Here is a 25,383-nt window from a genome sequence, read left to right as displayed (position 1 = left end):
TGTGTTTAATGTCTACTTTTTATGCACAGCACTTTGTTTCAGATACGGTTATTGATTTTTTTGATGTACTATATAAAAATATTGAGATGAGATGAAGTTACAATATTATCAGGATACAATTTTAAACCGTATTTCAGGAGAGAAAAAATTGTATACCCATGTCTATGCGTATGAGACATTGTGAGTCAAACATTAGAAATTAATGTCTTTATTGTTTCTTCCATTAAAAAAAAGACAATAGAAGCATGCACACATTCCTGGCTGGAGCCAAAAAAGAAAAAGAAAAAAAAATCAGGTTTAAAGAGAGCTGAGAGTCATTCTAGAACAGGACCAGCTGGTTTTGTTTTGTTATTTTCAAGTTAAGAATAACAAAAGATCATTTCACGCTTTTAAACGTCTTCAACTGTCCGTTTGCTTTGTGTGAATGGAAGAACCCTGGGCTAGAAAAAAAAACTGACAAAAAAAAAAACACAGTAATTATTAAGACAAAAACCCCACATAAATAATTAAATAAGACGCATGAGGTGTTTTTTTTAAACACATAAAATAAAGACTTTGATTTGACATAAACATTTGATCCTCTTAAAAGTTGTATTCACACGCTTTGAGCTATAAAGCATGTACAACAATCGACGGAAGCTGAAGCAGCAGCCGGTGAGCCCACTGACGTGTCCCAAAGCGCTCAATTCATATTACACTATGTACAACTAGAAAACAAACAGCAGTTTGGCACCAGGTACACTTTTCAAAATGCAGAGTTGACAAGAAAAAAGACAAACATAGAAAAATAAATTGGGGGAAATCTGTTAATGTCAAGTATTAAAATGAGAGAAGTACTAAAAAAAAATATATGTTTGCCATAGTCAGGAAAAACGTCCACTTCCTAAAACCATTTGGTTTAGTTTGACTTTTTTTTTTTTTTTTTTATATTTGGCATTTGGTAATACATCCCGGGGGCAATCTGGCAATGCTTCCTTTAAAAGACAGAAAGGTGGGGAAAAATCTTACATTTCCAACATGAGAGAAATAGCAAAAAAAAAAAAAAAATGTTTTGGTACATTAGGGCTAATAAAGTGAGGGGGGCGAAGGGGCAATTCCCGCATGGAAGACTTTTTTTTTTACCACCAAAAAAAACAAAAACAAGACAAAACTGCAATTTCAACAGTAAGAGTTGCAGCCCCCACCCCCCCCCCCCCAAAAAAAAAAGAAGTGGAAAAACAGCTCCAATCAGGAAGATAATTTTTAGCTATAATAATTGGCTAAAAAGAAAAAGTGGTTGGGGGTAAAAAAAAATTTTTTTTTTTTTTTAACCATTTCCATATTGAGACAGTAATTAATTGGATTACCGGTAATAAATAAAATGTGGATGGGAAATTGCGGTATGAAAAATGAGATTTGGTAAGCGAGGAGGAGGACGAGGTGGAGGGAGGCAACCTGAGGGTGGCGACAATCGCTTATTGTTCCTGAGTGCTACGTGGAAAACTTGCCGGCCTGGGATTGGACGCTATGTACAAGCATTTTTGTCCGTCCGTCTCATTCGGGTTTTACATTCTCCAACGTTTTCCTGAGCGAGGCAAGCGACTTTGGCTTTCCTGTTCCCTCGGTCTACGCCTCGTGGATGGTGACGGGCGGCGAGGGCCGGAAATCGACGGAGGCCGACGCGCTGCGGTAGATGGAGCGACTCTGGCGGTGGAGGCGCGCCCGCTTGCTGGCCACGCACAGGGTGCGCTTGCTGGACGAGATGATCTCCGTGATGAACTTCTTGCAGTCCACGCACACCTCCATGGAGGCCCAGTCCTCCGTCAGCTCCTTAGGGAGGTCCAGCTCGCCCGGCGGCGGAGGGGGCGTGTCATCGTCGGCGTCCTTGCTCGACTTTGAGAGCCTGATTGCAAAAGAGAAATTCTCTTCAAAATGTACGCAACCAAATCAACTCCAGAAGAGTGCAATAAGCGTCGAAACTGACTTGTAGACGCTTCTGCGCAGGCTGCGGCGGTTCTGCGCCGAGCCGAATGACTGCTTGCCTTCCTCGGACGAGGCCGAAGATGCGCCCGCTTCGTCTTTGGCCGTCGCGCTGGGGCCCAAAGTGTAGATGGGCAACGTGGCGTACGGCTTGGAAGGAAGGCGGATCTAAGGAGAAGTTTGCCACAGAGCAAGTGAGCTTTTTTCAGTTCAAGATTTGAATATTTATAGAAAAAAGTCGTAATCACACAAGATTTTTTTTTAACTCATTCACTGCCATTGACGGTTATAGACGTCAAAAATTCATTTGAACTATTTCTATTAGTTAAACATTTTTTCCCACTTTTGTTAACAAGAGTATGAAAACCTAGATTTTTTTAAATTATATTAGAACAGATATAAAATTTGTGATTAATTGTGAGTTAACTAGTGAAGTCATGCGATTAATTACAATTAAAAATTGTAATCGCCTGACGCCCCTAATTTTTTTAATAATCTTTTCTTTAAAAAAAATAAAATAAAAATGATTTAAAAAAAAACAAAAAAATGTTTTTGGGGGATTTAAAAGAAAAGATTATTAAAAATTAGGGGCATCAGGCGATTAAAATTTGTAATCATAATTAATTGCATGACTTCACTAGTTAACTCACGATTAATCACAAATTTTATATCTGTTGTAAATGTACCAAAAAAAATAGGTTTTCATACTCTTGTTAACAAAAATGGGGAAACAATGTTAAATAGAAATAGTTCAAAGGAATTTCTGTTGTCTATTGCTGTCAATGGCAATAAATGAGTTAATCACAAAAAATATAATATATAATTATAATATAAAAATATTACAATAACTTACTCACTTATATTATATAAACGTAATTTTCAAGAAAAAGTATTCTTCAGATGTTATAACCTTAAGACCTTCTCTAAGATTTTGCAATATTGCAAGAATCAAGGACATTTTTTGCAATAGTATTTAAGAAGCCTTATCGAACAAACATGTGCATGTGAGGAGCAAGTATTATTTTTGTCCAATGAGGGTCACCATCCTCATGTGTAACTAGTATTGGTAACCGTGTGTGACTTCATAAGGTGGGGCCTGGCCTGGTGAGTGACATGGGTGTCAGTGAATTCCAGTAACATCAGTCCAAATGCGAAAATGATCCCTGTGAAGTTTTTTTTGTGTCATCAAATTAGTTTGTTGATTAATCATTTCAGCCAACTCGTAATTTCTCCTAGAAAATACATTAAAATATCACAAGAACAGTTTTTTTTTCATGACCCCCCCCAAAAAATTTTTTTTAATTTATTTTGGAGGGGGAAAAAAAGGGTTACCTTTGTGGAGCACTGTGAGCACACGGGCCTGGAAAGAACCCAAAAACAAAATGGTCACTTTTCATCTTCAGCTTGATCATATTACAATAAATAAAAAAATACCTCTTGCAGAACTGGCACGTGTACGACCAAGTGAAGAAGGAGAACCTCTTCACACGACATGAGAAACAAAGCTGAAAAAAAGTATTATTTTTGCGTTAATAAGTCACAGCGTGTGAATTAACTCAAAATCCAAAGTTGCTTCTCACCTTTCCTTTCTTGAGCGCGTTGTAGACGTCCTTGTACTGCTGGAACTTCTCCAGCTCGGCCTTGACCAGCACCTGGCGGATGTGCATCACCTCCTCCACCGTCAGTGCCAGACACTCCTCCGGGAAACAGAAATCCTCCTGCGGGACGGCACACCAGTCACACACCTTCGCGTCACACGAGACCCAACAAGTTATCAAGAACCAGAACCAGAGGAGGAGAACACCACCAACAACCCCCAACAAGATGATGCGTTCAAGGACAGTGGGACAATCCCAAGACGGCTTTTCCCCGTCAATTAATCGACTGTTTTGTTCCTTGAGATACAAGTGTAATTTGTTCTGTGCCCATGCTCAAACACATGCGTATCTCAAATCATCAAAATTAATGTGAAGGGGAGAAGGAAAAAAAAGCGTGGTCATGGAACAAATAAAAATTGCAAGTCAAGGACATCTTGTAGTAGTCAAAAGTTGTCGATGAATTGCTGTGATGAAAACCATGATCATGGGAAATGACTGTGGATTAAGTTGATTTCTATTGTGCAAGGTGGCACATTATTATTAATAGGGATGGCTCGATACTAGGGGTGTCAGGCGATTAAAATTTTGAATCGTAATTAAACACATGACTTCAATAGTTAAATCACGATTAATCGCAAATTGTATATCTGTTCTAAATGTACAATAAAAAAAAATCCTACTCGTTAACAAAGGTGGGGAAAATGTTAAACTAATAGAAATATGGCTGCATCTTTTAGTCATTCATACAGTAATTTCATAATAATTCATAAAATTTAGTTTTAGTAAGATTTACTGTACTGTAAAAAGTGTGATACTGATTTGTGTTGGTCATTTTTTTGCCACTAGATGGCATAATTACATTTGTAAGACGGTGACAGCTCAGGTCATTTTTCTTTTCATATTAAGAGCGATCTAATCTTTAACATGGAGTAACTTGTGAAATTTTGCACAATTTTAAAATTGTAAAATACGACTTTACCCCAGTCTCCACAACTATATGCATTATTATTACATTTATCACTGCTAAATTTTGACACGGACGTGTCTGCTGCGTGTCTGGAATTCCCCCTGTACAGGCTTTCCAAGTAAGCGTTCATTAATTACACATTTAAAAAAAATTGTGGCATTAAGGGAACTTTAAATTAACGCACCAATCTTGACACCCCTACTCAAGACCACTTTTTCCTATCCGATAACGATTTTGCCGATAATGCTGATTCTTTTCTTTTTTTTCACTCTAAAAGTTGTTAACAACACATGGATGTAATTTGCTTGATATTGACATCTAGTGTAATGTGTATCGTATTTGTGGACCATTAGGGGCACTGTATAATTAGGCGCGATATCAAAGAACAGGTCTATTAAAAAAAAAACATACATAAGACACGATATCCTTGTGAAGAACTGTTCAATAAATACTTATTCAAAGCATTCTGCTCTAGCATAAATTTTTTTTAAAAAAAAAACATTTAAAAGACATATAAATACGTCTTTGGGACATAGGTTTATACATTTTCGGGAGCAATAATTGGTAAGAGGTCCCTCGTGAATGTATAGCATAGACTTCAAAATTGCAAAATGTGGATTTATGTCTAGATTATTTCTACCCTATTATTGTTATTAAAGTCTTGTCGTTCTGTTGATTGCTATTATCATGAATAAATCATCGTGTGGTTTTCAGGAACTCTCCAGCTGCTAAATTTAGCAATTGGCTTCAATTTCTTTTTTTCTTTTTTTATAGCCTTGAATTGTCTTTCAAATGGCAAAGGACTCATAGTGGAAGACGTGAGAAATTTGTAGCATGTTTTGTCTCGTTCAATTGAACATGATTGAACTTTTTTTGCTTTTTTTTTAGCATGCCACCATTGTCCCGTGAAAGCAGTTTTTTCTTTTTTTTTGAGGACATACCGTGCCCTGAGTAGCACTACCGCCATCTTGGACCTGAACCACAAAGGGAGGGACGACATCAACATTCACAAACAAACACCAGACCATTTTGAGTTACATAAAGTAAACTTTAACGTAATAATACCTCTGGGATTAAACATAATTACAGTCGGAGTACAGCTAATCACGCGAGTTGTACTTCGTGTGTTGTCCTAAAAAGTCATGTTTTTTTTTTCTAGACCACTTTATGGTGTGTAATTCGAAAGTAGCTGCGCCGCATTACAGTGCAGGACACGAGATGAGCAAAATTGTGGACGTAAAAATTATAACGAGGGGGGTAAGGGGGCGTTACCTTGCCGGCGTTGTCCATCAGCTGCGGCGTGAAAACAGGAAGTCAGCCAGTCAATGCAAGTGTTTAGCAATACGAGTTCAAACGGTCAACCTAACAGTTACAGCCTTTACTTGAGGGAGTAACTGTTTAAACGGCCGTCATCTGCGTACGTACCAGAGACTTGGAGCTCTGTCGGGACGGCCTGACGAAGGGGTCCCCATTGGCGGGCGCCTCCTTTTCGATGGTGTGGCGCCGTAAGGAAGCCGACGGTTGATGCTTATCCGGCAGCGGCGTGGCGGACACTGGCAGGAACGCTGGAAGAGCTGTAAAAATTAAAGCACAAGGATGTTCTAATTCTGGATAGAGTTGCTTTGAAAACAACATGAAAGGGGACATTTATGAGGACCACATCATAAATGTCCCCTTTCATGTTGTTTTGACATTTATGAGGATCACATCATTTGGACTTGGAAAAGTCCATTAGCTTAAAGCTTATTATCGTTCAAATCGCCGCCTAATTTAATGATCAAAGTCATGCTTACATTTCTTGCCTTTGTTGGAGTCTGGCGAAATGTCCATCATGGATGTTGTGGCGCTGGAGCTGCTCTTCGTCGTCTCCTCCTGTCGATAAAGTTGCTCAATTCAAATGTTGACATTACAATGTCATAAAGTTGCCATTGTGGCTGTCCTACGTCGGACTCGGAGCTCGGACTGAGTTCCGCCAGCGAGGGCGCCCGCAGAAGTCTCTTCCTTTGGCTGAGCTGGTTGGCCGAGCCCCGCACTAGCGACTGCGTGCTGATGGCCAGCTTGCGGGGAGCGTCGGGGGTGTCTGAGGGAGGGACGGACAAACGCTCGTCAAACCCTCGATGGTGTCACGGAATGCTAATGTTAGCATTTGGTTAGCAACAGAGCGGCCGTATCTGAATGCAAAGTAAGGTGGGGGGGGGGGGGGGGGGGGATTTAACTGTATTCCATTACAGTTACAGTAAAAAACATGTGATCAGATTACAGGTATATTTATTAAAAATGGGGATTACAATTTATACGATGAGAAAGTGCGAAAGAGGGCGAGCGAGAGAGAGAGAGAGAGCGAGAGAGAGAGAGCGAGAGAGAGAGAGAGAGAGAGAGAGAGAGCGAGCGCGTGTACGCCCGCGCAAGTGGGACAGTTGCTACATGTCGGGGAGGTGGGGACGAACGAACTGACTAGTCGTGTCCTCCACACGCGGGCAGTTTGAAAAAGCTTCACGAACGGGAGGAGGAAATGGCGACCGGTATTCACTGGAACTTGCTCGGAGCGAAAGTTTGAGCTGAGAGTCCAGCGGCATGCTACGCGCTGTAGCTTCTTGCTAGCTAGCCCGCTAGCCTACACCCATAACGTGAGTTACACCTTCCAAACTATTTTTTCTCCCACCAAATTCACTATTTAAACATCACACACAACATATACACGGCTAAACTGGGATAAAAGTTCATTTTGCAGTTGATGTCACTCATTGTCATTCTCATTGGATGACTATCTAATCTGTCTGTCTGTCTGTCTGTCTGTGAGATGTGGTTGCTTTCTGTGACAGTTCGAAAACATATGGCCTTCAATCAATCAATCAATACAGCCTACATGCTTTTTAATTACACTAGGATTTTTGCTATTTGTAGGCTGCCTGGGTCCCTATCACCCGCAAATAGCAAGGGCGGCACATTGTATAGAATATATATCGTGGTGATATTTATTTTTATTTTGTCTTCATGAGCACCGGGCGAAAAGTCATGTTTTTTCATAAAGATGTTTTGTGGGAGTGATAACTGCCGCAGTGGCCAAAACGTTCCTTATTTAAATGAAACAGTAATAACAAACTAACCACCTGCTTCTTTAAAATAACGATATCGCGACAATTTTAATATGACGATATTGCCGTTATCATTACATGGCTATTAGCAACATAGTTCAAATAGGCTTAAACAGTGGACATTAATAGTCACCAACTGGGATCCAAACGACTTTACGGCCCTCAATTAAAATTTTTAGCACCTCCCCACTGTGTTTGATTCCGTTTTGAAGGACAGCGGCTAGGGAAAAAAAAGATGCATTCTTTTACATTTCTTAATGTCTGCTAGTCAGCTGTTTACAGACAGGAGACGAGGGGCCACACTCGCCTGTTGCTAGGTAAAATTTGACATTTGCGGTACGTTATTTTCAGTTATGTAGTGGCTTAAGGAGCTGAAAGTTACACAGTGCAGCTAATCAAAAAGACAAACAAATATTAAGTGGTGTTGCGTACCTAAGGTATGGCACAAATCGTGAGGCGTGCTGATGCTTTTCCCGGCACCTGTGAATGAAAGCGTTAATGAATAACAGATGAATGCTTTGGGGACAGTCAACAAGCATGAGGGGAGTGCGTAAAGGGAAGTGCGCACACACAAAGAGGGATGCCAGCCGGGGAACGACAAGTTATTCCTCGTCGGGATTGAGGTCGCTGGCGTGATGCGTTGGATTGGGCCCCGTCATCTGCCGTTCATGTATTCATAGTTATGTAACGCGACATATTCCTCAGCGGGTGTGGATTAGGGCGACGGCCGGCGCAGACAGGCAAGGCTGACGGCGATGGCGCGTAATCTCTCTGTTGTGACATGACCGATAAACTCGCGCCAGGTTTTGAGGGACGTTCGGTCCAGCGGAACCTTACGGAGCTGCGCGTGCGATGAGTCATCAAATTTAGTTACTACGCAATGACAAAAGCGCTCATTCATGGCGATTCAGTGTGTCAGAATGTTGGACGGAAATTTCTTGGGAGTAGGGAATGGCTAAATTATCCTAAAATGGCCACTTCAAACCAAAATGGCTGTTTATTTTTGGCCATAACTTCTTGAGACTTTTTAATGGGTCTAGATTAGATTAGATAAAATAAAGATTAGTTAGTTAGATAGATCGATAGGACCCTGACTTCACTGACCAATTTAAATCTGACGTCACTCGACAATGTTGAACCCCGTAGAGACAAAGTGAACGGCAAAACATAATTTACACGACTATTAACATATTTATTTATTTATTATAACATGAATTTAGTTATTTGAAAAAAAGTTACTTTAGGTAACCCAGTGTGATTTCGACTGACTGTGTTAACCAGAACAATAAACAATTTATCCGAATCAGGCAGCCATCTTTGTTGTTTACATTCGCCTGCAAATGGACAAAATGACCCCTTAAAATGGCCGTTACAAGTTCGAACTAAAATGGCCGACTTCCTGTGTCTTTACAGCCATGGCTTCGTGACTTTTTTTTTTTTTTGTGGGTCTACTCATGTTAAACAGTCATACTGTCTTCTAGGGATGAATTTTCAGAATGTGTTGATTTCATCGTCTTAATAACAACATCAATGTGACGAAGCAATTTCAAGAGATCTAATAACGGCTGATTGTTTGGAATCCAGCTGTGAAAATGTGCATCATGTGACGGGTGTGTCTCACATACACATACTCGCACAACACAGACCAGACATACAAACAGTGGGTGTGTTTTTGCGACTGAAAGAAAAAAAAAAAGAAATAGAAAGCTGGGCCTAAGAACAGCAAAAGAAAAAGGTGCGACAGGTGTGGGAAACTTTTTACCTGACGAGTCAAAGCTGTAAGACGTGATAAGAGGACGAATGACTGACACATTTGTTTGCAGGTTGGAGAAAAAGAAGGCCAGGTCAGTCAGTGCATGATTGCAATCTCTTCCATACGCACAGTTATGCAACAAGTAGAAAGCCCAGAGCACAACAAACACTGTACGGTATGCACATTTACTCCACTAATGCACTTTACTTCCAATCTAATGAGCACAAATCGTGGCTGGGGAAGTTTAGTTACTCAACCGCAGTTTGAGGGGAAGCGTCAATTAGGGAAAGAAGCCTTTTGAAATGGATTTTAAAAAATAATATATAACAATATATATGAAATATCGGACTGTTATGATACTGTTTGGGTTTTTTCATGATGTAAAAAAAAATTGAGTTTGAAGGAGGAGTTTATTTGAGGCCTTATGAGGTGCTGCTGTTTTGGTTAGCAACATTATCTCAGCAGTTACCCGTTTAATGTCTGAACATTAGTTATACTCAAGTTGCTCAGTTTTTTTCTGATTGAAAAACCAGGTGTATTTTTTTTGAGAGAGGCATTTTATTTGCAAAATTTGAGTTTAAGACCTCTCTGGGTGCTGCAGTTTTGGTTAGCAACAATTCTTCGTCTCACTTTTTACGAAATATGGGACATGACAACACCACTTGCTACCAGTTTGTTTTCTTCTAGAAAAAATAGGCATTTTGATGAGGCGCTTAATTTTGCAATTTTTTAAGGAGTCAATTACAAGGCCTTTTACAGTTTTGGTTAGCGACACGAATTCCGCATGTGAACAATAGCAATGTGACTTCACTTACCGGTAGCTACTGTTTTTTTTTTGTTTTTTTTAACGGAAATAACTTAGATTTTGAGAGAGGCATTTATTTTTTACAAATATTCCTGGAGGACTCAATTTAAAGGCAGGTCCTGCTGTTTTGGTGAGCAACAAGTTCCCTATGTAAATGATAGCAATGTAATTTAAATGTCTTTTTTTTGTAAGCAAAAAAATTGAGGCATTTTAGGGAGACTTTTTTTTTCCAACTAATTGAGTCAATACCTAATTGAGCCTAATTGAGCCTAATTGAGCTTCTGTGTTGGTTTGCAACATGAATTTAGTTGAAACCTCCTTAATGAGTGTGTGAAACGTGTATTTACTTTTATTTTAGTTTATTTTTCGATCACTACTTGAGGAAGTACGGCTAAAAACATCAAGTTCAGAACTTAGTCAAACCTTGAGTAAACCAGAGCACTCAGTCAATGGGATCCTTGTTTACCCAGTCGAACAAGAAGCTTTATTAATTATGATGGAAGATGATTTAATGGAGGCGGAACCATGTGTGTTAGCTGCGTGCGCCCTCACCCAGACGGGTCCTTCGGGTCATGTCCGGCGAGACGGGCCTGAGCTTCCTCTCCGTCTTGATGTCCTCCAGCAGGCGTTCGTGGAGGCTCTGCGGTCGCGGCGGCGTAGGTTTTAACCGTCGGGCCGACACCTGCCAGAAAACGCGTATGTGTGAATAGCTTAGCGTGCGTGTCATTGTGTTGCATCGCAATGTCACAACGGGTGCATGTTGACTCACAGGATTTAGAGGAGGTCGCGACCTGATGAACTCAAGGATGACCTCGTGGGCGCTCTTCTTCAGCCTCGGGGGGATGTCGCCGTTCACCTGGAGTGACAACGAGGGGCGTAAAAATGCTGTCAATATCTCTTTGTGAAACTAAACCTAAACTAATTTAGATTAAGTCATATTATATTAAAACAGATCTTTGGGTGATGCTATACTATCTAGCAACAAGGCAGCTATAAAAGTGATGTCATTTATTAGTTTATTTATAAAAGTATTTATTTTTATGTTCTTTTGTCTGTTTATATATTTCGTTACTCTCTGTACTGTAAAAAAAAAAAAGAAAAAAAGTGGAAAATAAGCCTGATGTTTCTTCCCCCTCATTGGCACATGTGGATATAACTTTCCACACCTGTAGGGGGCAGAAGTCTGTAAACTGGTACTGTACATTCTTACACTACACAAAATAAATTCAATAACGAACAGCATTTTTGTGGGGCACGTACATTTCTAAGTTGACTTAATGCAGTAAGCATGCCTGGCCAGTAGGTGGTGATAGAAAAAAATGTTCAAGCAAATTCAACAGTTTGATAACAATTTTGAAGATTTTTGTAACATTAAAAAACTAGAGCCCATGTCTAAACTCCTATCAAAGGAATTCACCCGTATGAGACCCAATTGGACACATATTAGCATTTTTAGGCTCCAAAATGTTGCTGTCTTGTCAACAAATGCCCAATTACAAGATGTTAAACGGTTATAAATAAAGTTGAGTGAGTTCAAAATGGTCTCTGACCAATGTGGGATCATCGTCGATGGCTTACCATGACTTTGCGCAACTTGTAGCGCTTGGAGCGGATGTCGTCCATCAGCATCTCGTAAGGCGTCAGCTGGTACTCGATGGGGAGCGGGTTGTACTGGCGCTCCTGCACCTTCTTTAGCTTCACGCCGTGGCGCAGGTCTCGCATCACCTGGACCCAGAACCGAGCCTGTCGCGGGGAACAAAAAGACAAATTTAAAGACATTTGATGTTATTATAGAACGTACTGCAGCGGTGGGCCTTTGTCCCTACCCAATCTGCATTTTGTAGCTCATCCAGGTCACGGACAGGTTGTTGGATTGTCTCGCCTTCCATTTTGCGAAGATTCTGCCATGAAGTCAAAATAATGTAAATTAAGTCATGTTAATTGCTAGCGGCGTGGCTACTGTAGAAAAATAACAAGTCAGACTGAGGGCCTGGTTGAGTAACATTCTTAATTGGCTGGAATGCGCAATACTGTGGCGACTTATTAGCATCACTTGGTGGGTCCCCTCAGCTAAGCTCCTTAAATAGTTGACATAAGATTACCCTTCGGTGAGTTCGCCGTATTTTGTGTAACGCAAGCTTGTTGAAGACATATGGCAACCATTTGGCTTTTTACCTCCTTGGCGTTCTTGATCTTCTCCAGGAAGGTGGACAGTTCCCTGGACTCGGCGTAGAGGGCACGGCACACCGCCTGGTAGTGGTCCGGGGCGTCCGAGGGGCTCGGGAGGTGGGAGGAACACAGCTGGACGGGGAGGGGAGGAGAAGCATCCCAAAAACAATTCACAAGGTGGATTAACACTGAAATGGTCCATACCACTTTTTTTTTTACTCAAGTACTCAACTCGGGTTAGGGTACTCTAACCCTAGTCACCGATACCACTAGTACCAATTTTGATACGTAAAATTTATCCCAAAAAACAATGACCGATATATCTTAGCATTTAGCAATTAGCTACAACAAAAGCATTTTACTTTAAAATTGAATTAAATGAACAGCAATTTTCTATTCACATTTCTAGTTCCTGATTGTCGCAAGCACCAGACCATGAAATAAGGCCAGGTATCGGCTTGATACAATACCCGGTATCGGTCCTCGCGCATCCCTAGTAATGTACAATCAATAAGAAACGTAGCATACACTGGCTAATTGTGTCGTCAAATTTAGCCTCAAATTGGATTGTTTTACAGAAAGCATTGCTAGTTTTGATACATAAATCAAATAACATATTACAATAAGTAATTTACACAATAATTAAAATCATGTGTTAAATGAATGTGTTATTTGGTAAATTACCCACATGTAAAATGCAAGTGTTGCTAGCTCGGTCAAATTCTAGCCACAAATTGTGATTTGTATTTATTTATTTATTTCGCAAAGCAATGCTCATTTTAATAAACAAATCAAGATTAAATTCCACAATAAATACATTATATTATATGACTAAACTTCTTAAATGGATTTATTAAAAATAAATGGATAAATGTGGGCCCAAATTTAAAGCTAATGTTAGCATTTGCCTTTAAGCATAAGGATTTTATATAGTATATATATTACTTCAAAATACTACATAAGAAGACCCTTTTTGTGATATTATTACCACATCCAGCCATGCTCTAATTTTAACGCTATCAATAGCATTTAGCCATTGTCTATTTGTCCTACATTGTCTTTGTGTCAAGTAATACTGGCAAAACTTTCAACTTTGCCGAGAAAGTCACGTGACCCCTCCAGGAAAAAATAAACCTGACCGTCCAGTCACGGTGACATTTTCCGACAAGCTGTACCCCTTATGACTATTACAACAAGGACAATCACAGTTAAAATCACAGCTAAGCATTAAAATTTGCATCATCTGTTACTTTTGCTGTTGCTGCTGTACACAAAAAAAAAATGCTTGACGTATGGGAAATGTTCCATTAAAGAAAGTAGGCAAATTTATGTAACAAGACGATCGCACCCTATAGCGGAGATGCAGTTTCACCTCAACGTAAGGATACATTTAAATGGCAAGGGCAAGATAATGATTATACTCTGGCTAGGAATTTGAGGCTCGCAAATTGTGACGTATTTTGATGAAGTAGCTGGCAACCGCAGTTGACGGCACCTGTTTGGAACATGTCATTAGCATTTTTTTTGCATAAACTGTACAGCGGAAACGCCGGAGAGAATTTCAAGGCCGATAGCCGTAAATAACCACGGTATAAGAAAACTAAATGGTCTTCAGCAAGCTTTTGTTAAACACTTGTTACGCATACAAAAAGCAAAACAAAAAGTTAAGTAAGTGTTAAACACGAGATGACAGTGCAGGGTTTTTGCAGAACGGACGTCAGCCAACTAATCAAGTCATGCCAATGCAATGCAACACACACCCATTCAATGTGTGTGTGTGTGTGTGTGTGTCACTACACAGCGTCCACTATGAGGAACTAAGCCTGTGAATATTTACTCAGCTTATTGCGCTGGAAATACCAAGTTTGTTTACGGGCCTGCGAGCGTCAGGAATGTACAGCGTGACGGGTCCCATCAGCGCAATATGCCGCACGGAAGAATGGGGGAGGGTGGGGGTGCGCGAAGTGGTGGTGTGGGGGCATTCACCGCAAGGTAATTGTGATGTAACCCAAGGAGAAAAACTCTTTGAACCAAGATTGTTAACACTTGCAAAGTTGAAGTGGTCCGAGCAAGACCGCAGCTTAAATAACAGTGGGATGAGGATTGACCCTTGGGGTACACCACATCATAAATAAATAGTGGGCTATAGTTTGATTCTTGTGGAAGACCACAACATGAATACTGAACAAGAATCAAGTCCTTAAGGAACATCACAGCATAAAATTAAAGTGGACTAGCATCTATTTGAGGTAACTGTTCTACGGCCCTACCGAGATCAAGTCGCGGTAGCTTCGTATTTGGCTGACGGTGCCACCTGAAGTCAAAATGGCCAGCTGTTCCTCCTCATCCTCCTCCTCCTCCTCTTCCTCTTCTTCCTCCTCGGTGGCCTCGTAGCCCTCGTCGGGGCAGGCGTCGTCGCTCTCCGCCTCCTGCGCGTTGGTCATCATGTCGATGAGGCGCTCCAGCGGCGGGCTCAGCTCGCGCTCTTCGTTCTTCTTCAGGCCATAGTCCAGGGCCTTGTAGATCATCACGCCCAGCGAGTCGATCACCTGCGGCGCCGCGAGAATACGACAATGTTAGTTAAATGATTCAAAATTTGACTGAGATAGCATGAAGTATGGAAGGCTAAGACGGAATCTTTGTGGGATGCCACAATATAAACAGCAGGGGGTCAAGCTGTGATCCTTGAGGAACATCTCATAAATAATGACGAATGCTATAGCTAACACCAAAACTAATAGACCAGAGGATCCTGGACTGCCCAAAGGAACATCGCAACATAGATGAGGATCCTGTACTCGTTCTTTTGGAAAACTACAGTCAACATGCTTTTTTTAAATAAATGTAATAAATTACTATAGTGGGATCCTTGTGACACACCACTGCACAAACAACAGACCAGTATTAGGTCCATATTGAAACATTAAGTTGTTTTTTCAGGAACATTGACTACAGCCTAAATAAGTGGACCAAGGTCTAGTCATTAAGAAACAACACGGCATAAATAACAGTGGACTATGGTTTTGGTCCTTGGGTAGAGGACCACATGAAAACTAGACGAGAATTTGACCCTGTAAAGAGCATCATCACAGCACAAATTATATCAAGTCAAAGTTGTGGTACTTAAGGGACGACAAAAGATAAATTAGAGGCCAAATTTCCGTCCCTGGGGTGGGCTCTGATTTGCAAGCTCATAACAAAAGATGACAGAAGACTAACTTTGGAACCTTTCCGAGGAAAGGAGCACTTGAGTGTCAACCTTGCAAAGAATGCGCAGAACCGGTTCCGGCTCATATTTCCATTGTTCCTAATAGCACAGGTAACATTTTCCCAAGAGGTTGAAATCCCCAACCTTATTGTGGACTACAAAACAATTTGACCCATTTATATTTTTCACTGATTTGCATGATGTCCAAATTTGATGTGGTAGGATTTGTCGAATTTAAATACATCATATATATGCAAAGTTGATGTAGTTGTACACGGGGTTTTCAACGAAGCAAAAATAAAACTAACTCCAGCCTTGCTGAACCAAGACGAACACCTAGATGGCGCTAAGGGAGAGCAATGTTTAGGTTGGATCTGCCAAGAAGCAGGACCTGGCGAAGGAGTGCCAGTCACGGGGCGTTGACTGGCTTGGCTCAAGAAGTTACTGCATTGTTGACATACGGTCTCCTCCTCCTTTCGCAGCCCAATGACTTTGATTTCACACTCGAGTCCACGTCAATGCTTTTGACATTTTTCTGACATTATATCCTCACAGAAAACTTGCCCGAAATAACAGTGGACCTAGACTTGATCCTTGAGGAACTCTATATGATAAATAATAAGCTTGTCACTGGTCTGGTTTGTTGGGTTCACTGCAGAATTTAATTATAAATGGGCAACTGTGTAGTCCTTGAGACACACAACAGCATAAATAAGAGCGGGCAAACGTCTGATCCGTGGGGAACGCCACAACAGGACCACCATGGTATCAAACCATCCCTTGGGTTTCGAGGCTTTAAACAAACATTGTTCGTGAATCATCTCGTGTGTGTGGAGCAGATAATCCTGCTCTGGGGGGAGGGGGGGTGTAAATATCCTATCGCTTAGTGTCTTATTATATAATTGTATAATCCATAGGACAACAGAATAGACACAAGGACATCGGAGGATTACGACACATGGAAGAGTCACACGTGTCAAGTACAAGGAAGAGTTTTTTAGAACTCTCAGGAAAGCTAAAAAAACGGGTTCCACGTTATACGTCACCATCCACTGAGACACTAGCCTCATTTAAGGGAAAAAAAGGAAATACAAGTTGGTCATCCCAGCCTCTGTGACTCAGCCTGACAGGTAACAAACAACAGGAAGTAGTAAACAACTCCACTGTTGGTAACTGGAGCCGGGACTGGTTCTGCTGCGGTGATCGGATAATTAGCGAGCGGCCTCCACCCAGGGAAGGCGAACGCGCTCTCTAACAAACATTACTACTGACTCGAGGGGTGTCGCTAAACCAGAGCAGGGAAGAAAGCCTTGTTTCGGGGTTTACGGTTAGGACATGTATAAGAACCTGTTTGACACAAAATAACATGCTTGGTGGTTGGTGAATCACACCACTCACGTGAGAAAATTATTTTTAAATATGTTTACCACAGCTAGTTTTTCATAGTTTGACAATACAATTAGTGTTAAACTTTTTTTTTTTAAGAGCCTTGCAAACAATTGTTACGGTTAAAAATAATTCAAACAAAAAATAATCAACAAAATCGCGTTCTATATTAAATGTTTTTTAATAGCATTTTTTATCTTTAAAAAAAAAGTTGACTACTTTGAAAATGTTGTTATTTTGTAACATTAAAAAAAAATTGTCATATCCAACTTTTAACTTTTTGTAATAAAAACAGTGCCATCTTTTTCAATTCACTTTTTAACTCATTCACTGCCATAAATTCATTAAAAAAAAAGATTATTAAAAATTAAGGACGACTTTTTTCATTGTAACTAATCGCATGACTTCACTAATTCTCTCACGATTAATCACACATTTTATATATGTTCTAAATGTACAATAAAAAAATTACAGGTTTTCATACTCTTAACAAAAGTGGAAGAAAATGTTAAACTAATAGAAGTAGTTTAAATGAATTTTTGACGTTTATAGCCATCAATGGCAGTGAATGAATAAAAAAAGAAAAGAAAACATTATTCAAAATTTGGGGTGTCAGGCGATTAAAATTTGTAATCATAATTAATCGCTTGACTTTACTAGTTAACTCACAATTAATCACACATTTTTTATCTGTTCTAAATGTACAGTAAAAAAAAATTTGGTTTTCATACTCTTGTTAACAAAAGTGAAAAAAATGTTAAACTTAAAGAAATTGTTAAAATTAATTGTTGACGTTTATAGCCGTCAATGGCAGTGAATGAGTTAAAAAGTGTCAATTGTGGAAAAAAAAGTCAAATAATATTTTGTAGCACTCAAAGCTTTTTACATCTTCTAATATCCGAACTGCTTTTAAAAAATAATGTAATATCTTCTTCTTCTTTTTTTACAAGGACTAAACCCGAATCCAGTCTGAAAACTCTTGGTCAGGGGCTCGAGTTCCCATTATGAACAGCTAAGATGTTTATCTACTAATTTTAAAAAGTTTCAGTCATAAATGGTCAAATGAAAGGCTATTGTAAAGATATTTTGGGGCAAATTGTTACAAAGTGCAGCTTTAACTGTTTCTTATTTTGGGAGAAAAAAATTATCACTGTCGTATTTGTAATTGTTTTACTTATCAACAGCCACTGGAAGCCGGCTTGTCAATGTCCGACTTAAGGTAAGAAATGATTAAGTTTTATTGTTGAGCATCCGTGATAACTGCTAACGCGGTGAGGGCGCATCAGTGAGTCAAGCACGAACGCAGACGGGGGAAAGAATGACCCGTTTGTGTGTCAACACACATGAGCGCGTCAGGGAGGGAATCATACGGCTACTGCCGTTTCAACAAGAGCGCACTTTGACGTAAACAAGTGCGTCGCGGTGGAGCTGCTGTTTAAAATGTTAAACTAGAAATAGTTCAAATGAATTTTTGACGTCTATAGTCGTCAATGGCAGTGAATGAGTTGTTAATAAAAGATGCTGCTGATTCTGGGAACTTTCTTCCCAAAAAATTCTTGAAATTAAAAATAAGATAAGTGAAAATTTAACATTTCAAATGTTTTGAAAATGTGGAAAACTATATTACCTTTAAACATTTTAATTCTAGCCGTAAAAACGTTTTAAAATTATTCAAAAACTTTTTCTGTAGCAAAAAATTTTTTGTTTGAAAAGACTTTAAACTTTAAAGACTAAAAAATTACAAATTTTAAACAAAGTTGTGTTTTGACTAAGAATAAAAATAAAATAACTCCAATATTTTGCTCATCTTAAAAATTGTTCAATTAACATGCTTAAAAAAATTCAACAAATTAAAAGTTGTAGTAAAACGTTAACGTCAATATTTTCTCTTTTAGAGAAAATGAATATCAGCTCCAAATATCGGTTAGAAACAGTATCAACCCTGAAAATAACATTAGTATCTCTAATCACCATATTAGAATAATTTGCCGACTGTATCGATAATATCATGATTCAGTGATATTGTACCATGCTTAACACTCAATTGGACAGTACAGACGTTCACATCGTAGGCCAGAATCGGCAAAAATCGGCTAGAATCTTGTTTTGACGTGTATCCAGACTGTTGAATAAGAAAAAAAAAAGTGTTCTTGTTAGCTAGTTGTGGCTACTAAAACGGAACTCACAAGAATTCCTACCAAGTAATTAAAATCAGTGTATTTATTTTTTTAGTTTCTAGGAAAAGTAATCAAAAATCAAGAAAAATACAATCGTGAATTCTGATTTATCGTTATGAAACATTCTGTTCAGGACAAAGTAACTTGCCCCAACACATATTTGCCACTAGTGGCAGTAAACAAACATTCACGACAGCAAAGATGGTTTGCATCCACTCGAAGTGCTCGTCTGCGGCTTTTTGCAGATGTTGCCGCGTCTGCAGAAAGGCAAGACGGGTCTCGGGTAATGCAAGCTCAAAAGTGAAATTTGAGTCAAGACATCGATTGGGATCAAAAGGGATACAAAACAATGAGGTCGTAACGTGGGGAAATCATTTTTCCGGTTTGCCTTCACTGAACAAGTTTGACGAGGTGGAGGAAGTTATAACAGCAGCAGCTCAAGAATGAATTTTTAAAAATGTAGCTAGAGGAATGTGGACAATTAAGCTAATTTGATCAAATTCCATCTCATGTTCTTATCTGATCCAATTCCTCCTAAAATTGGCAGTGTGGTTACATGCCAGTCGTCAGCTGCTGGGTGGTACACACACACATACTGGTGGTGAACTCTGGTGTACACAAACGCAACACATTGACACTGACGTCTCCACCCAACATTATGAGGTTGCATCTCGCCTGGACAAACACACACCACATGAGGAGAAGATTCCATTTTATGGCCACAACTCAAATTTGCTATCTAACATGTTATGTAATTTAGGGTCACCCATATGGTTAGCCTACTTTTTTTTTTACTGTCACAATGTCAATTACTTGCTAAAATTTTATTTTTAATTGATTTAGGCATATGTTAGAATTGGACAAAATCTGTTGTATGGTTTTCCTTGTGGAATAGTTAAGCAAAAAAAAAAAAAAAAGTATTTGTATTATACCTTATATTGCTACCATGTAGACTTTACAAGATCAACTCATTCACTGCCATAAATTCATTAAAAAAAAAAAAAAAAAAAGATTATTAATAATTAGGGGCAAGAGGCGATTAAATGTTTTAATTGTAATTAATCGCATGACTTACCTAGTTAACTCGCGATTAACTCATTCACTGCCATCGACGGCTATAGACGTCAAAAATTAATTTGAACTATTTCTATTAGTTTAACTTATTTGTCCCACTTTTGTTAACAAGAGTATGAATACCTAGAATTTTTTTTTATTATATTAGAACAGATATAAAATTAGTGATTAATTGTGACTACTAGTGCAGTCATGCGATTAATTACGATTAAAAATTGTAATTGCCTAATGCCCCTAATTTTTAATAATATTTTCTTTAAAAAATAAAAATAAAAAATAAATGTTTTTTAAATTAAAGAAAAGAAGGTGATTACAAATCTAAAATGGTCGCCAAAATGGCTGACTTCATGCGTCTTTTCCGTTGTGATGTTTGGACAACTCCACACTGTGCCGTGCGCTTTGGACACCCATCATGCAACATTGCGCTAACGCTGCGTTGTGAGCGTTCCACGTGAGAGTGCGTGAAACTCACCTCCAGTGATGTTGCCGCCGATCCGTATTTATCTGCAACAGCAAAAACAAGACAGACACACCCGCTGTTATTCGGATTATTCATACGCAATTGTGCAATGAGCGAACATCAAGGTTGGAACATTCTAGGACAATTAGCTCATAAGAATGCCACCCAACAATGGCGTGAAGAAATATAATTTATATTTAGAAATAATATTCAGTTGGGGCGACTAATGTTGAGAGCAGGGTGGACCATACATATTGCAGCAGGAACGGTTATTAAATATTTAACCCACAAATGCTTATAATACTCGACTGAAACTTTTTTTTTTGGGCTCAACAATGACCAGAAATTACAATTATTTTCTAAATTTTTAAGATGCTTTTTTTTTTTTTTATGGATTTTAAATTACAAAAATGTATCGTTTTGATTTTTTTAAATAAATAAACAAACAACATTGAAGCGTCATACCAAACTCCCCCTAAAAATACTGAGTGGATATATGTATCTTAATTTATATATATTATTTAATTTATATATAAATTATATAAATATTAATTATTAAAAAAATAAATTTAATTTATATATGATATTAACATATAAATAATAATAATAATTTTAAAAATATACACATTTTCAACACGTATTAAAATATTTATTTTTCAAATATTTTAATGTTAACTTTTTTTCTTAATGCTTTTGTTTGAATTTGTTTTAGGTCCAAATAGAAAAAAAATCTATACATTTAATTATGAAAATTTTTTTATAATTGTGAAAATCCCCCTAAATATACTATACATTTTCTGAATTGACAATAAAAAAAATGCATTAAATAATTGGTCAAATATATAATTTAATTTACAAAAAAAAAGCTAAATCTTCTGATGTTTTAATGTTTAGATTTATGAGTCGACACCTGCGGGAAAAGCCAAAACTCACAAAAATATCATTTTTTCTAAATACATTTTAAAAAAGAGAGTGACGATGATAGGTTGACCACACAAATGAATAATACTCAGCTCTCAAAAAAGAAAACAAATAAAAACATAATAAAAATAAATAAATCATTTAAATACATTTTAATACTTAGTTTTCAATTCAACAAATGACTGACAAAACCCTGAATTATTTTCTGTGCACTTGTGATGTGTCATTGACGAGCAGTGGCACTTAAACTCGATTATGGATTCCTATTACCTGTAAACTTGAACATCAACAATATCGCATGTGCTAAACTGGCATCAAATAAAATCCAGTAGCTCAAGGAAGAGAAAGTGAAAGACGGACTAAAAAGTTCATTCAAGTAGTGTGAGTGAATGAGCCGCAGACTTTCACATCACGCCACCTCACTTCACACCCATCGAGTACTTTGACCCTTCCATGTGGCGTTTCCGCATCCCTACGTCGTATTACAACCATGAGAATTTTGGTTCCCGTGCGGCTGAACTCGCTGAGAGCTGAGGTCACTCACTGCAAATTGAGACGGGAGAGAAAATAAAAGAGTCACCCATTAACGGTCGTCGGGGGTGGGGGGGTGGGGGGCAGCAGGAGACACAAGGAGCTCTGTGTCGCCGGCGGTTTAGGCGGCAGAGTCCACCTCACCGGGAACTTTTTCCCATAGGAAATGCTGTGTTTGTTGTTTTTTTTCCCATTTCACCTCAAATTGTTTTTAGATTTTCTATTGAGAGTCATGCAAACAGCAAAATAGATTCAGTGTTTCTACATGTGTCGTCTTTTAACATATTTTGAATTCTTGATATTTGCTGACTATGCCAGTTCGGAGGGCGGCCGGCTGCCAGCTCCGCGCATGTGCCGGACCGTATGCCGGTTGCGTAATCGCCCCGCGCTTTCATTCTTCCTAATTGGCGTCACGTCGGGCTCATTAGCCGTTCCGAAGGATGCCGACATGCCCCTAAAATATACCCCCCCCCCCCCCCCTCCCCGTGCAGGCTGGTGAAACAGTTGAATTGCTCTCACGGGCGCCGTATGCGTCTAATGGGTTGTGTTGTTGTTCTGTTTTAGGGCAGTGCCAAGATGTTCATGGTGGCAGGGTGACATTCCAGTCACAACAAACATTAGCGGTTGGCTATGCAACGCTTATATCACGACATGGGAGTGCATGTTGTTTCTGACTGGTTTGAAATAGAAATGAGCCTTAAAATGACCGCTTCAAAGTAAAATGGCAGACTTCCTGTGCCTTTTTGAACACTGCTTCTTGAGACTTTTTGGTGGGTCTACCAATGTTCATGTTGTTTCCAACTAGTTTGTGTCTGAAGGACCCATGGAAATGAGCCTAAAATGGCCGCTTCAAACTAAAATGGCAGACTTCCTGTGCTTTTTCGAACACAGCCACTTTATTATTATTATTGTTGTTGTGGGTTTAATCATGATGACTCGTCAACCAAAGTACATGTTGCCAAGTGAAACTATTGCAAAGAGGCAGAATTTTCAGACTACCGGTAGTTTGTGCCTGAAGGACCGATGAAAATGAGCCTAAAATGGCCGCTCCAAAATAAAATGTCAGACTTCCTGTGCCTTTTCAAACACGGCTTCTTGAGACTTTTGGGTCTACTCGTGATGAAAAATTAATCAAAGTATTATGTTTAGTGAAACTAGCTTGGGGGAGGACTACATTTATAAAGTAGTTGAATGAATGTTAGTCTTAAATGGTTGCTTCAACCCAAACTGCCAGACTTCCTGTTTTAAGGCATAACATCTTGAGACTTTTCTACACATCTATTAAAATGTATGTTGCCAAGTGAAACTGGCTTCGGGGGGGATTTTCTACAACAAAACGTGTTTCCAACTAGCTAATGATGACGACATATAATAATAAACATTAGCTCAGAAAACTATGCAGTGCTAAAACGTGTTTGTGATGTTTAACGTGGCCCGAGGTGCTTTGAAAGCATGTTTGCATATGCAAACTGATAATAATCATGACATACATGCCTGTGTTATTGAACATAATTATTTAAACTAGCATAAAACAGCTCTGCCTTCTGCAGCGTATTGATAGATGTAAATTTTAAAAACGTGATATCATGCAGGTGTACCAAATGAGAGGCACGCATGTTAGCATTTGGGCTATTTTTAGCATAGCCGCCTTTTTGCTGCAGACTGTAAAACATGGTGCCCCCCCATCACGTGGTACATTGTTTACTGAGCCACCACCGGCGCACACACACCCACTCCAATCAATTTCAATAAATCATAATAAATTCGCTTTGTGTGACACGTCCCTTGCAAAATACTACATTTAGAACCGTATTTCAAATTATACGTGCTAACGTCATCATGCGTCATTTAAAGATGTTTTTTTGAAGTGGGTACCTGTGGTGCGTTCGAAGCGCAGCGTGACGGTGCCGTCCCGGCCAATCCTCACATCGCCGGGTCCCTCGATCCTCCGCGGGGAGTTTCCATCGCCACCGGAGTTCTTGGAGCCCTTCCGCTGGGGCCGCCTCGCCGCCAGCGTTCGGCAACATTGGTAACAAACGGCCCAGGCTTGCTCCTCGTTGATGGGCTGGCTGTACAGCGCGAGGATTTCGGCCAGGGAGACCTCCATCTTCTCCATCGCCGCCTCCCCGGTAACCGCCGCGTCCATGTTGACGTCGCCGCCGGCGGAAGCGCTGAAGGCGGCGGCGAAGTCGCGGGGAATGCTCGGTGAAGTCAGCAGCCCGTCGTCGATATCTGGTTGAGTGGACATGCCCGGCTGGCGTTATGTCACCGGCATAACGACGGCAAGGAGAGAAACTGAAGCAAACAAAGTCGCTTTGTTTTTTTGATGTTTTGACGCGGACACGTATGCTAATGTTGCTGCTTAGCTGTCATCTGTGGAACGAATGACAGACGATGATGCACCGACTGCAGGGAACCAATTCAAGTTCGTTGGTGGCTTTCCGCGTGGTCCTAGTGCCTGTTAAAATTATTGTTTTCCACAGGAAGCGGAAATGGAAACTTCCATTCCTGATGTGGAAACTTTAAAGAATGATTTCATATACGTGAAACTCTCGGTATGATTTTAAACCAAAACAATAAGCTTATTGTTACAATGTTTGATTTTTAAATACAATTATCGTCCAGTTCATTCACTTTATTTTGAAATGTAACCGGAATTTGTTTGCTAATACCACTTGCAGGGTGATACTGTCCACGCACAGGCCATTTGAAAATGTTTACATTATCCCACTCCAAAATAATGCAACAGAGAGAAGAAAAACGTTAGAGCAATTAGATTCATGTTATAGTTATACTTCGGTCTTCCCGTTGTAGTCAAAGGGTGTCAATGACCAATCACGTGGATACTATTTGGATTCCTATTGCATCGTAAACATTATATGGCATGATAATATTCTAAATTTAAGATCAATAACTGAGTACAATTTTTTTTTAATAGACAAAGCAAAGATTTTTAATATAATAGATAATACTATTGTGACATTCATTGTATTTTTTTTTAATTCAAGTAACAGATTCATGACTCATCTCACAAGTCTTTTTATTTTTCATTTTTTACGTTTTATTAAATGTCCCGTTTAAATTGAAAGCATAATTTGGGTTTGCTTGCTAGAAGAGAAATCCCAGGGTCAACAACGCTCTCTAGTGGCCACCCAGCGTATGGCACATGGCATTTCAGCAAACTGGTTGGTTTTGATTGGCACAGACAGCATTTGCCTCCGTTTTTTGACATGCACATAATCAGTACGCAGTCCCACACATGATGTGGGAATAATATGCT

General features: G+C 39.3%; 1 protein-coding gene across 5 annotated transcripts; it reads right to left on the bottom strand.

Annotated features, from left to right (window-relative positions):
* Positions 1-192: 192 nt before the first annotated feature.
* On the bottom strand, positions 193-24,531 carry LOC144037299 (protein spire homolog 1-like). 5 transcript variants are annotated; one of them, XM_077548668.1, is made up of 20 exons: positions 23,979-24,531; positions 20,664-20,695; positions 14,617-14,895; positions 12,353-12,478; positions 12,004-12,078; positions 11,756-11,920; positions 10,947-11,033; positions 10,730-10,859; positions 9,382-9,423; positions 8,052-8,099; positions 6,468-6,604; positions 6,318-6,396; positions 5,950-6,098; positions 5,797-5,817; positions 5,466-5,498; positions 3,540-3,677; positions 3,394-3,464; positions 3,292-3,319; positions 1,964-2,127; positions 193-1,882 (listed from the first exon to the last, which is right to left on the bottom strand). In XM_077548668.1, the coding sequence occupies exons 1-20, from the start codon at positions 24,349-24,351 to the stop codon at positions 1,606-1,608; spliced, it is 2,454 nt and encodes an 817-aa protein (XP_077404794.1). In that variant the 5' UTR covers positions 24,352-24,531; the 3' UTR covers positions 193-1,605. The 5 variants fall into 5 exon arrangements, with proteins under 5 accessions (XP_077404794.1, XP_077404795.1, XP_077404796.1 ...); XM_077548669.1 differs by lacking the exon at positions 5,466-5,498 and having other exon boundaries at positions 23,979-24,530; XM_077548670.1 differs by lacking the exon at positions 9,382-9,423 and having other exon boundaries at positions 23,979-24,529.
* Between the last annotated feature and the right edge of the window lie 852 nt (positions 24,532-25,383).

This window comes from Vanacampus margaritifer, chromosome 17 (genome assembly GCF_051991255.1).
Source record: "Vanacampus margaritifer isolate UIUO_Vmar chromosome 17, RoL_Vmar_1.0, whole genome shotgun sequence".
Lineage (NCBI taxonomy): Eukaryota > Metazoa > Chordata > Actinopteri > Syngnathiformes > Syngnathidae > Vanacampus > Vanacampus margaritifer.
Note: the sequence above shows the minus strand (reverse complement) of the source record. Positions and strands in the feature narration are given on the sequence as shown.

What these genes read in the sequence shown, in the direction of transcription:
- LOC144037299 (XM_077548668.1), bottom strand. Translation starts at nt 24,351, where the DNA reads ATGTCCACTCAACCAGATATCGACGACGGGCTGCTGACTTCACCGAGC. An exon ending in GCGCTTCGAACGCACCACAG is followed by an intron (nt 20,696 to 23,978) that starts GTACCCACTTCA and finishes TTGCTGTTGCAG; the next exon opens with ATAAATACGGATCGGCGGCA. An exon ending in GCTACCGCGACTTGATCTCG is followed by an intron (nt 12,479 to 14,616) that starts GTAGGGCCGTAG and finishes CTCCCCGTCCAG; the next exon opens with CTGTGTTCCTCCCACCTCCC.